The sequence below is a fragment of the Apis mellifera genome, linkage group LG6 (genome assembly GCF_003254395.2).
Source record: "Apis mellifera strain DH4 linkage group LG6, Amel_HAv3.1, whole genome shotgun sequence".
NCBI lineage: Eukaryota > Metazoa > Arthropoda > Insecta > Hymenoptera > Apidae > Apis > Apis mellifera.
Window position 1 is genome coordinate 271404 of NC_037643.1, and position 12632 is coordinate 284035.

At 19.3% G+C, this 12632-nt stretch overlaps 1 protein-coding gene across 6 annotated transcripts in view; it reads right to left on the reverse strand.

The window, feature by feature from the left end:
• LOC100578680 overlaps positions 1-12632 on the reverse strand; it is a 372214-nt gene that overhangs the window by 176673 nt on the left and 182909 nt on the right. For all 6 annotated transcript variants that reach the window (XM_026441504.1, XM_026441505.1, XM_026441506.1 and 3 more), the window contains one exon: positions 3752-4139. In XM_026441504.1, coding sequence (XP_026297289.1) covers positions 3752-3911 — 160 coding nt within the window. In that variant the 5' untranslated portion in view covers positions 3912-4139. The remainder of the gene's footprint in view (positions 1-3751; positions 4140-12632) is intronic.

The following is a 12632-nucleotide window of genomic DNA, read 5'->3' on the forward strand; positions in this document are numbered from 1 at the left end:
AATAAACAAAACTAAAAAACAGAAAATTTTCAAAGTCATTAGAAAACTGAGGATACGTTCGTTATTAAAGTATCATAGTTTTCTCGATCTTTTATTTACTTCTAATCATAAGACATTATTATCGACATATAAATGATGATGTTCATAGAACTAACAGTTACAAATATAAAATAAACATAAACTGGATTTATAGTTAACTTTGTTTAATAGTTAATTCTCTCAAAATTAATATTATTCTATCAATATATTACTGAATTGTTGAATTATTGATTTTTCAATGCAATTTTTCAATATTCTTGTATTTGAAATCGATTAATTGGAATAGATAACCGTTTAACTTTTTTTTATAATGATAAATAAAAGTTATTTAAGTAAAATATTCGATAATTGTCGTAATTTAATAGGAAATATAATAAATTAATTGATTTTTTTTTCTGGAAACAGGAAATTTTTCTTTGCTTGAAATTGTGAGAAATATCTGTTAACAGAACATTAATATATTAGCTTTAGAAAGTAGATTTTAGAGAAGAATAAAACCGAAAAGTATCCAAATATATATGAATTGAAATTTATTTATTAAATAATATACAATCGAAATTTAATTTAGACGAAATGAAAAACAGACAGCTGTGTCTGTCATATTGCTATTTTTGCTTTTCCTTAGTAATAAAAATTTTAAAGGCTATTTAAATTTTTAATTAAATTTTTAAACCTTAACTAACATTTTTATATCATTTTTATTTTTGGTTTGATCTCCAGAATTTATCTTTAAAAATTGTCGCACAAATATATTTTTAGAATTATTTTATAGAATAGAAAAAATTTTCTATTTGAAATGTTTTTTTCTTTGGTCTAATATGTATTTTAATTCTTTCAAATTAATTATTAATATAATTATTCGGACTGTTCTTACACTTTGAATGTTTATGCAATCAAAATCTATTGCTATTTTATCTTTTTTAATGTATAATTTATTTTTATCATGTATTTAATGAGAATCGAAATCCTTAATACTTTTGACGACTTTTTAAAATTAATGCATTCACATCAGAAATAAAAAAGGGTATTTAGTGAATATTCATAGAAAATAAAAAAGAATTTTAAAACAATGAAAAATGCAAATTCAAAAAAAAATGATGCATATTGATGATAACATTTATACGGAACGCATATAAAAAAAAAGCCAGAATATATATATATATATATATATGTAAATGAGTTTTTTTTCATCTTTTATACTTTTTAAAAAAATTAAAATTGACTTAAATAAAATCAATCATTTTTGAATTGTTGTTACTCCCATAAGCTTCCAATCATTTTCATATTTCTTGTAAAGTTTGTCAAAAAAAATTAAATTACTTTCAAAAAGAAAATAAAAAAAAAAGAAACAAAATGATTAAAATTAAATTAATCAAAATGAATATTTTCATTTTTAATCAAAACTACAAATATTTGAATATAAAAAAAAATAATTAATTCACAAAATTATTAATTGATAACAATATCATAATATAAGAATATAAAAATAATAATTTCGAATTTATTTATTTAAAGAATATAACATTATTATACATTTTATATAAATTATTTTCGTCTGTATATGAACGAAATGTTAAAAACATTTAAAATGTTGAATTATTCGAATTACTTATGTTTCTTCGTTAGTTTGACATGCTTAACACGTGCATTAAAAAATACAATAAGCAGTTGTCGTAATTAATGGTAATACAAATACATAGATACATAGATACGATATAAAAAAGTACATATATTGATGCTATACACATATAATATAAAGATTATAGTTTAAACATGCGGAAATCGATTACAAGTGCATATGTACTACCGATTCACATAATACATTTAGATAGAATAGAATGAAAAAAGAAATAAAGAAATTATTATTGTAATTAATAATTAATAGCTGATGATAATAGAGGAATGGTTGAGTCCAGCGCATACACACCGTTACCATATTACGAACCCATATGTATGTATGTATATAATAGTAATAATATGTATGTAACAATAACAATAACAACAACAACAACAACAAAAACAATAATAATAATAATATTGTTATGAAATCATAATATTTAAGAGACTACGATTAATGGCATTACTGAAACATTATTAATGATTATAAAAAAGAGGATCATCTGGAAATAAATCACGGAACATATAACAATTATTCGTGTCGTTAGTTAGCGAACTTTTGATTAAATATGTTATATATCGAAACCGAAAAAATTGAGCTTGAAACAATTAGATATATATATAATAAATTAGGTGGAATATATTCTGAATCGATGTAACGATGCTTGATATTTCGCTTTTATATCATAATAGATAATTTCGTTTTCTTGCTTCATTTTAGCCATATAAATTATGTTCTTTGTAACTAGTATCAATTATCGCAATATATCTGTTTTATCTCATAATTGTATATAGTATATTTTAATAGATCTGTTGTAAATATATATGTAAAAATATATAACTACTTATTAAATATAATAATTTTTATATTTTTATTTATACTTTTAATTGTAATTCTTAATAAAAATTGTAATATTAATTAATAAAAGTAAATAAAATATTTTAAAAATAACAATTAAATTACATAGTATTGTATATATAAAAATTTTTTTGATAAAATATTTTATGAAACAAAATTAATTTAATAATTTAATTTTTTTTTGCATTTTCTTCTTTTTGAAATTAGTTGAATAAATTATAAATAATCAAATTTTTATTTTGATTTTTTTCAATTTCAATTGGACTAATTATAAAAAATAAAAAAATCAATTTTCAAATTTATTAAATTTTTAAAAAATGAGATTTTAAAAACTAAAATGAAATCAAGGATATTATAAACAATTAATAGATAGATTTATTATATTTATATATTTTTTTATTAAATATTATTTTGATTATACTTTTTCTTATAGTTTCATTCATAATATTAAATAAAAAATAAAAGAAAAAAAACAAAAATAAATTAAAATATATAAATCTTGAATATAATATCTATTATTTGTAAATATCTGAATACAATTACATTAATTTGTTACAACACTATTTATATACTATTATTATCAAAGTATATAAATGAACGATAAATTAATGATTAATTTTACTTTTTATTACTTTTTATTACTTTTTATTACTTATTAAAATGATTAATTAAAATCATTATTTATTATTTTTTCATACAAATGATAAATCTATCTATAATTAGTTTTATAATTAAAATATAATAAATAATTAAAATTACTTTTATAATTAAAATGCAATATGTGATCTCTCTTAAAAATAAATATCTATCCAATGCTTTAGAATAGTAATATGTATATTTTGCGAGTAACAAGAAATTTCGGATGAAATATAAATCAGATTGATTGAAATTTTAATATATTCATAAAAATAAGTATATGCATTGGCTAAATTAAAAATATAATATCATAGATAATATATATAGCCGCATATATTGGTAAACAAAGGAAAAGAATGTGTACTTCTTTTACTTCTGTATTATCTCAGACTTCTTGTGACATTGTTCATATTATATATTGTACATAACATATATATATTGTATATAACATATGTATATAAACATATTTTTACATATTTATAAAAAATAAAAAAAATAACGAAATAAAATCAAGCAACGTTAAATCAACTCGTTCCGTATCTGCATTATTGTCTCAATGCTATTTATTCTTTTTTATATGGTGTGATTGCCTGGACTCACCGATCCTCTTGACGTGGACGTCTCGATTGAAGGAGACGCTTCTTTCAGCGGACTTCCGTTCGGAAACGGAAGTTTCGGTCAAATCAGGATGTAGTATGTCGATAGAAGGGTTGCAGGCTTCTCCTTCTCTTAAAAACTCCGTTTGCTGAACCTCGAGCATCTTCCCGTCTTTTCACTCCCAATCATAACATATAGAGTCGGACACCAGTTTTTCTTTTTTCTTTCTCTTTCTCTCTTTTTCGTCGTATTTTTTCTTTCTTTCTTTCTTACTTCGAAACCCCTGCACACATATATGCTTTAATACCCTGGCCTCTAAATGATGTCACCCTTCCTTTCTTTCTATACTCTCTATCTCCCCTCTCCTTCCCTCTTAGACCCGATCACCGACCTGTAAGCCAAGCAAAGCTGTGCTTTTAATATAAATCTGTGAGATAATCCTTAATCTCATCGATTGAGATTTATATTTTATTTCTTATGATAGTACACATAATATGACTATTTCATTTTTTTTATTTTTTTTAAGTAATATTACTGAATCGATTGTACTTTTTTATAATATCATTCCGCTTATGTTAGAATCATATATATATATATATATATATATATATATATATATATATATATATATATATATTCGATAATTTATAAATTTATTTATAAAATTTTTTTATTTTAAATATTATAATAAAATAATATATTAAAATAATTATCGATATTCAAATTTTTCAAATATTAATATTTCAATTAATATTTCAATTTCATTATAAAATATTACTTATCATTATAATATGAAATTAAGAATAAAAAATCAACCAAAGTTCATCCTATTTGCTCAAAAAGAAATATATATATTCGTAATTCTAACACGAAAGAAACAATATGATCTTCAATATGACATTTAATTTTTTTTCATATTTTTTGTTTTTTATTTTTAATTCTCTTTGTTTTTCAGATTAGTAAATATTTGGATAAATTCTGTAAACACAAAAATAAAAAAAATATATATAAAATTATATATGAGAAGATTGAATATGATTATGGAAAAATGAAAAAGTAAGAAAAAAATTTATGTGTCATCAATTTAAAGATATAGTAAAAAATTTTAATCAGTTTACTAATAATGAAAATAATTATATATAATTACATTGGATGTTCTATATGCACGTAAATAAAAAAGACATTTTAATTTTTTTATAGCAGTCTAGAAATATTTTCTTAATGTTTTCTTTAACGGAAAGCTTATAAAGTTAATATGCATGGATTTCTTATATTTACACAAGGATATTAATACAATGCACGCATGCATAGTTATATATTTTAATCTATTTGCGATTGTCCTTATTGTGGTTAAAGAAATCATTTCTATCGATTTAGAGTCAAACCGGAAGATAGTGCCGATTGTGGTAAGTAAAACCATTATGGCTCGCAATATAATGTTTCTTTTCATATTTTTCTTAGAAAAATTCTAAACACTAATATGTTTAAACAATAGAAGAGTCCTTGAATTTCCATACTATAAACAGAAACAATTAATATTATTGATTAATATCGACAATTTTTCATGATTCATTGACAAAAAAAGGAATTTTAATATCTCATAAGAAAATTATCTTTCATGATTTATATCTCTTTTATTTATTTAATAAATTTAAAATAAAAATTTTTAATTTTAAGAAATAATTATTACATAAGAAATTTATTATTTTGTAAGAAATTAATTTGTTTTATTGTATCTGAATTTCTTTGAAAATTTAATTTATATCATTTGTCAAAAATTTTCTTAGCTCTTGGAATTTTAAACTTAAAAAAAATATGTAATTTATAAAGTAATAATATATAATTTAATAATTTAATAAGCAAGATTATGAAGTTTTTTTACAAATTTTTAAATTTTTTTAAATTTTTTAAAATTTAGCATTTTAAATATGTAAAAATATTTAAAACTTTTATATCATATATTGAACCTTCTTAATAATATTTAACAAGAAAAAAACAAATTTATATAAAACCATATATTATAAAACATATTTAATGTGGAATCTATCCTCTTGATTGTCGCATAATAGTTGATTTGATTTTTTTCAAATTGTAATAAGTATAATTGTCAACAAGATTATTTTCGTATGCATGCAATGAGAACGCGTTGTTCGTACATGTGCACATGTAACGTTGATGATTGCAATGAAATTACGACGAGTGATAATGGTCTATTATCATCATACAATTTGATGAGACACTCAAACGGATATCTGTAAATGGATTATTGATAGTTACAGAATAATAAGAATAATGATGACGATGCACAATAATGACAATAAACTCGTGATTGTGTGATAAGCTACTTTGAATTCTTTTACTTTTTATTTCATCTTTCATAAAGCATCATATAAAGCTATAATCTCGAGCATAATTTTACTATTTTACTATAATATTATTATTTTATTATCAATTGTGTAATCAAACACGCATCTTTTAAATATATTGAGTATTGTTATTTTATCAAGTAGTTAATTTTCACAATTTTTTCAAATATCATTTTGCCGTTTTTCAAGTATCAAATTTGCCATTTTCTTTGAGATATAGAATTTTATATTATATATATTATTTTATATTATATATTTTATATTATATAATATATATAGTAGAAATTTTATATTATAAAGATATATATATAATAAAGATATATAAATAAGATATATATATAATAAAGATATTATAAATATATATTACTTGAAGTAAAATTATAAATTATTATAAATTATATTATAAAATATATATTAAAAAAAAAATTTCTAATAAAACTATAAATTTATAATAATAATCTACTTATTATTTTTTCAATTAAAAAATTTAAATGATTAAGATGGTTTTGGAATGTCAATTTGAAATCTTGGCATATAATGTAAAATTTTCAAATTCTGTAGTTTCTAGAACAGATGACATTATTCGAAAAAGAAAAATGCAAAAATATCTATAAAAATAATTGATTTGCTAAATATCCTACAATTATTTCACAATTATCTCATATTCTTTAATAAATTTTTTTGTTTTTCTTATTTTCTTTAATAAATCAAAAAAAGATTAACAGATATTTTAATGAAATGTGAATTAAATAATACAAAATAAAGAAATTCATTTAGAAAATAAAGAAAGCTCAAAAAAAAAAAAGAAAGAGTTATTTTCAATTGTTGGAAAAATATTTTTAATTAAATAAATCATTAGAGTTTCATTTCGAATAAATGAAATTCTCAACAATGACCAATTTCCAATTATCAAGCAATAAAACATAGCATGATTCATCAATTCCTTCTATGGAATTATCTTCACTTTTTAAGAATAAATAACGCACAGGTATCAAGATTTCAAATTCAACCTGTGTTCGTGAATATCCGTGCGGGATCTCAGCTGCCTTTCGAGCTTGCAAGAATGACCTCGTATGCGCTTCATCTCTCAAGGCCATCTAATAACGAGTTGTTCATGGTTCAAGCACCCGTACTTGGGGGTTGGGTTCGATGACTTTATTATCCCTCTCACGGAAGGGCCGCCGACTTCGAATGAGACAATTCGCGTGACTGTGATCACTGGATTAAGATACTAAACCAGCGTTGCTACCGCTGGCCATTGGCAAAGAATTTTTCGCGAAGACAGTTAGAATGTCAAAGAAATATTCTCATCGTCATAAAACGGATATTAATATTGTCTTTTATTTTTTTTCTTTTTCTTTCCATTTTTTTTCTTTTTTTTTTTGAACATAAACACAATTGATTCGATAATATATAAATTTTGTTATTTCTATATCTTCAATAATTGTTCATTTCATTAATCGTTTAAATTGATAGATTTTTATATGTATTTGTATATATGGTGTATATGTATAAGAAAATACAAAAAGTTGTAAAGTTGGAGAAATTTAAAGAGCAATTTTATTGCGATAGGAGAAATATATAAATATATATATATATATATATATATATATATATATATATATATATATATAATACACACACACAATATATATTTCTTTTTCTAAACTTATTTTGTTTTAGGTAAAGTTTATTTTTTCGAATGTAAAAAGTGTTTTTAAGAAAGGTGATTCATTCAAACAATAAAAAATGTGATTTTAAAAAACTATAAAAAACTTTTTTTTATAATAATAATAAGAATTGTGCAAGGAATTATGAAAAATCGTAAGAAATAATTAAGATGAAAATGACGAATTTAACTAATAAGTTATAGTGTATCTGTTCATATCGATAGCGAATTGCGAATATGAGAATATAAATTATTATGTGTATGAATATATGTATATAAATATAGATTATTCAATTTAATAATATTTGGAAAATAAAATATATATTTTATTCATTATTTTATTCATATATTTTAGTATTAACAAATTTAAAAAAAATCGAGTTTATATAATTCATTTATAGTAAAAATTTTAGAAAAATATTATATTAAAAAAATATATTATATGTTGAAATATATATAAAATAAAACAAATTTGCAATTTAAAAAAATTAATTAACATCTCTATACACAACTTTCTAAAAAAAAATATAATCAATGATCAATCATAAGTGACAAATTCTTAAAGATCTTAAAGCAGTCATTTGTGATACATGTGTAAAAAATTAATTAATTGCGAAAAATACGATATGATATCTAGCATTTTCACCATTTCATTATAATAAATACATTTTACAAACATTTAGCATTTTCTTTTTTATTATTTTTGCTGTGACATCTATAATTTATTATTAATAATAAAATAAAAAATTCGCATTTGGAAAGATATCTATTACACTTTAAAAAAAAAACTCGAATTTTTCTCATTTTAAAAAAATTTAAAATTCAAATTTTTTAGATAAATAGATATTATTCTATTTATCTGAATAATTCATTAAATTAGAGATCGAAAGTATCTAATTTTTAAAAATCTATTATTTAGTCAAAGAAAAAAATCATTTGAAACATATTAATAATTATATTAATTATATTAATAATAAATCACAAATGTGAAACAAATAATAAATAAAAATATTCCGATTTTTGTTATTAGCTAATGAATTGTTAATATTAAGATCAATTTATATTGCTATGAAAAATGTATTAATTCAATGACGCATTTAATAAAATCAATAATTGTTATGAAAAAATTTGTGTTGAAATTTTTGATTGTTTAGTTTAAACTTTGATAACGACGATTTGAAATTTTCTAAAAAATAAAAGAATTAAGAAAATTGAACTAATAACTATTAATAATTGTTTATGATCATTAGAAACATACAAATTTATGCAATTTGTTTTTTTCGTTATTATGCTTTTTATATTTCTTTTTCTAATTATTTATCTCAGAACTAAATTTAAGATCTTTCATAATTAATATTGAAACCGATTAAAATTAAATCCTGGCTATTCTTAAAAAATATTCGATTATGAGGTTATTGATAAAAATACATTGCTAAGAATATAAATATTCGATTTCAAAAGCATTTTGATCTCATTTTGTTGAAATCTGAATGAAGATATTTATAAATTGTAACGATTGTGACATTGAAATTGTGAGGATAAAACGATTGACTTAATAAAAGTAAATCAAACAATTCTTTACACTTGTTCAGTCAATTCATTCGAATAAAACAAAAAAAATATTTTTGAAACTTGTGTAAATATTTTAGAATATTTAAAAAATAAATTATGTAAATTACTTTATAAAAAATTTTGTTTTCTTTAAATAGAAATTATTAAGAATAAAATAAAAAATAGAAATAAAAAATAAAAAATAGAAATTTATTATTAAAAATTTTATTACAAGAAAATTATATTATTTATAATTAATATTATTTTAATTATAATATTATTTGAAATATTATTAATAAATTATTTTTATACAAAAGATTATAGAAAATTTACAAATTTATAAAATTGTAGATAAATAAATGATTATATACAGAAAAGTTTATACAATAAATATTAATGCTAAATATCTGTTTATATTCATGATACCCAAATATATTCAATCTTATTATATTTCATAATATTATGTATTATATTCATCAATATTATGTTACAAATATAAACTTACTCTATATAACATAAACTATATCAATATTATAAATATTATAATAATTATTATATATATTATTATATATAATAATTATTATAAATATAAACTTCATTGAAAAATAAATTTTATTTAAAATTGAATATTATAATTTTGTTAATTGATAATTAATTCAGCAACAATTTCATTTTAATTTGATAATTTCTTACATTAAAAAAAGCAATGATAACTATTTATTATATTTATTAATTTCAATGATCTCGAATGTTATAATTTTAAAATTTTTTTTATACATATAATCAATCTTTCAATCTTAATTTTTGAAATATTATTCAAAAATATATTTAGTATTATCATCGTATTTAATTATATATCATATATTATTTATGTAGCTTGAAGAATTCAATTTTAACTACATTGATTTTGATATGATATAGAAATAATTCTAATCAACATTCAGAAGCTATTTTTTTTTGTTATTAACAAAATGTTTTTGATAAATATTTTAATTTTATAGCTTTTTAATATTTTATAGAATAATTTATTGGATTTAGATTATATTACATTAATTTGATTTTAACATAAGTAACCATATTATAAAAAGATAAAATGAAAATCTTATTTTAGATCATCTTTTATCTGAATTTAAATATGTTTATATCAATATACGATCAAACTAAAAATTATATCTATTAATAATTATATATAATAAATTTTTTTTATAATTTATAATTATATTTTCTATTTATTATCTAAATTAAATCAAAATTAATTTAAAATTATCCAAAAATATCAAACTTATAAATCAAATCTTAGAAATGCGATATGTAACATTGACAATATTTCTGCGAATATTTTAAAAATTAAAACCAAGACTATTTACATGTATTTACAAAAAATTATTCAAAATATTATTCTTAATAATATATTTCGACATAATTGAAATTTATAAATATATTTTTATAAATAATTAATAAAATAAATAATATTTAAGTAATACTTAATATTATATTGTATTTAAAATTTAATACTATAAAGCTATATTATAATTTCTTATATATAAATATAAATAATTTTAGTTTATTAAATATAAATATAAATATAAATAATTTATATATAAATATAAATAATTTCACAAATAATTAAAAATAAAAGTATAAACATATAAATATTTTATTTTTAATTATATATTTATTTTTTAATAAACTTTATTATTACAATACCTAACAATAATAAGGCTAATAATTAAATATTGTAATTATTTCAATGAATCATTCAAATTCAAAAACTAATTATACTAATATTTTCTAAATTAAAGAAAATAAAGATAAAAAATAATAATAATCAATTTTAAATCAATTCACAAAAGTAATATATATATTCATTACTTAAAAAAAATTAATCAATGTGATAAATAATTTAAATAGTAATATTTCATTCAACAATGAAATTCAATACTGATTCAATCTAACATTCATTTACTAAAATTTCTCATTCAATAAATAGTACATATAACGCATGTTTCGTTGATATACTTTAAATGTAGCAAAATCGTAAAAGATTTGTTTTTTTGATTAACACTATTCAGAACTATATTATTGCTTTTTCCCTTACATACGATGAAATGAAAAAGATGAGTCTAAAACGAAGGAAATTCGTGCGAGTCGAGGCAGATTTGCACATCAAGATGAGGTACGATCTTTATCCCATGATTCTCGCCGCAAGCAAACAGATAAAATAAAAGAGCAAGCAGAAAAAAAAGAGAAACGACAAAGATTGAGCCTCTCATAAAAGCTGATTGTAGAGAGACTGGCATCTATTTCTGGATTTAACAAGGCACGCATCAAAAAAGACAGTGAAACAGGACGAGACTTGAGACCTCATTGTGTCAAATTGCACATGGTCTTTTATTTTGCGCCTCTTAACAAAATTTTTAACTGACACATTTTTGAGACATGTTTTATGTTTTCCACTATTTATTGATATGTTTCTCGGAATTATGTTATCATTCCAATTGATATTTTTTCTTTTTCTTTTTTAAATTTTTTTTATTATTTTCTATTTTTGACAATTTTTTTAAAAATTTTTTTTTAATTTATATGTAATTTATTGATAATACTCAGAAATAAAAATAATTCTCTAAGTTAGAAATGGAAAATATTTTCCTTAATATTTTATTTCTTATTAAATTCTATCCAAATATAAATATTTCAAATATTTTTTCTCTAAAATATAACTTCTTTAATAACTCAAAAAACTTAATTTAATATATCAGTAGAAATGAAACTAATTTCTTATAATATTCCTTTTAACCAAATTTTAAGAAAATAATTAATCATTTGAACAATATTAAAATTGTTAAATTATGCAAAAATATTAAATTAGATTTGTTTAATTATTTGTTTCATTTTATAAATTTTTGACAAATATTTTATTAAATACACAAATAAAAATATAAAATATACGAAGAAAAACATTATAAGATATAAAATAAATTTATTGAAAAATTATGTGTTAATATAAATTTTTAAGAAAAATATTCTATTGCTATTCTATAAATATAATAAAATAATATATTCTATAAATTATTTATATATTATAAAATTCATATAAAATATATTGCTATTATGATTAGTTCGATTAAATATATAATATATATAATAATAGTTTCGAGATATTTATTATTCACTTATTATGTACATTTTATTAAAAAAATCTATACATCTATCATAGAATGTATTGTGAAATAATCATTATTTAAAATTAATTATCAACAATTAATTTTAATTAATAATTAATCGCAATTTTTTGTAA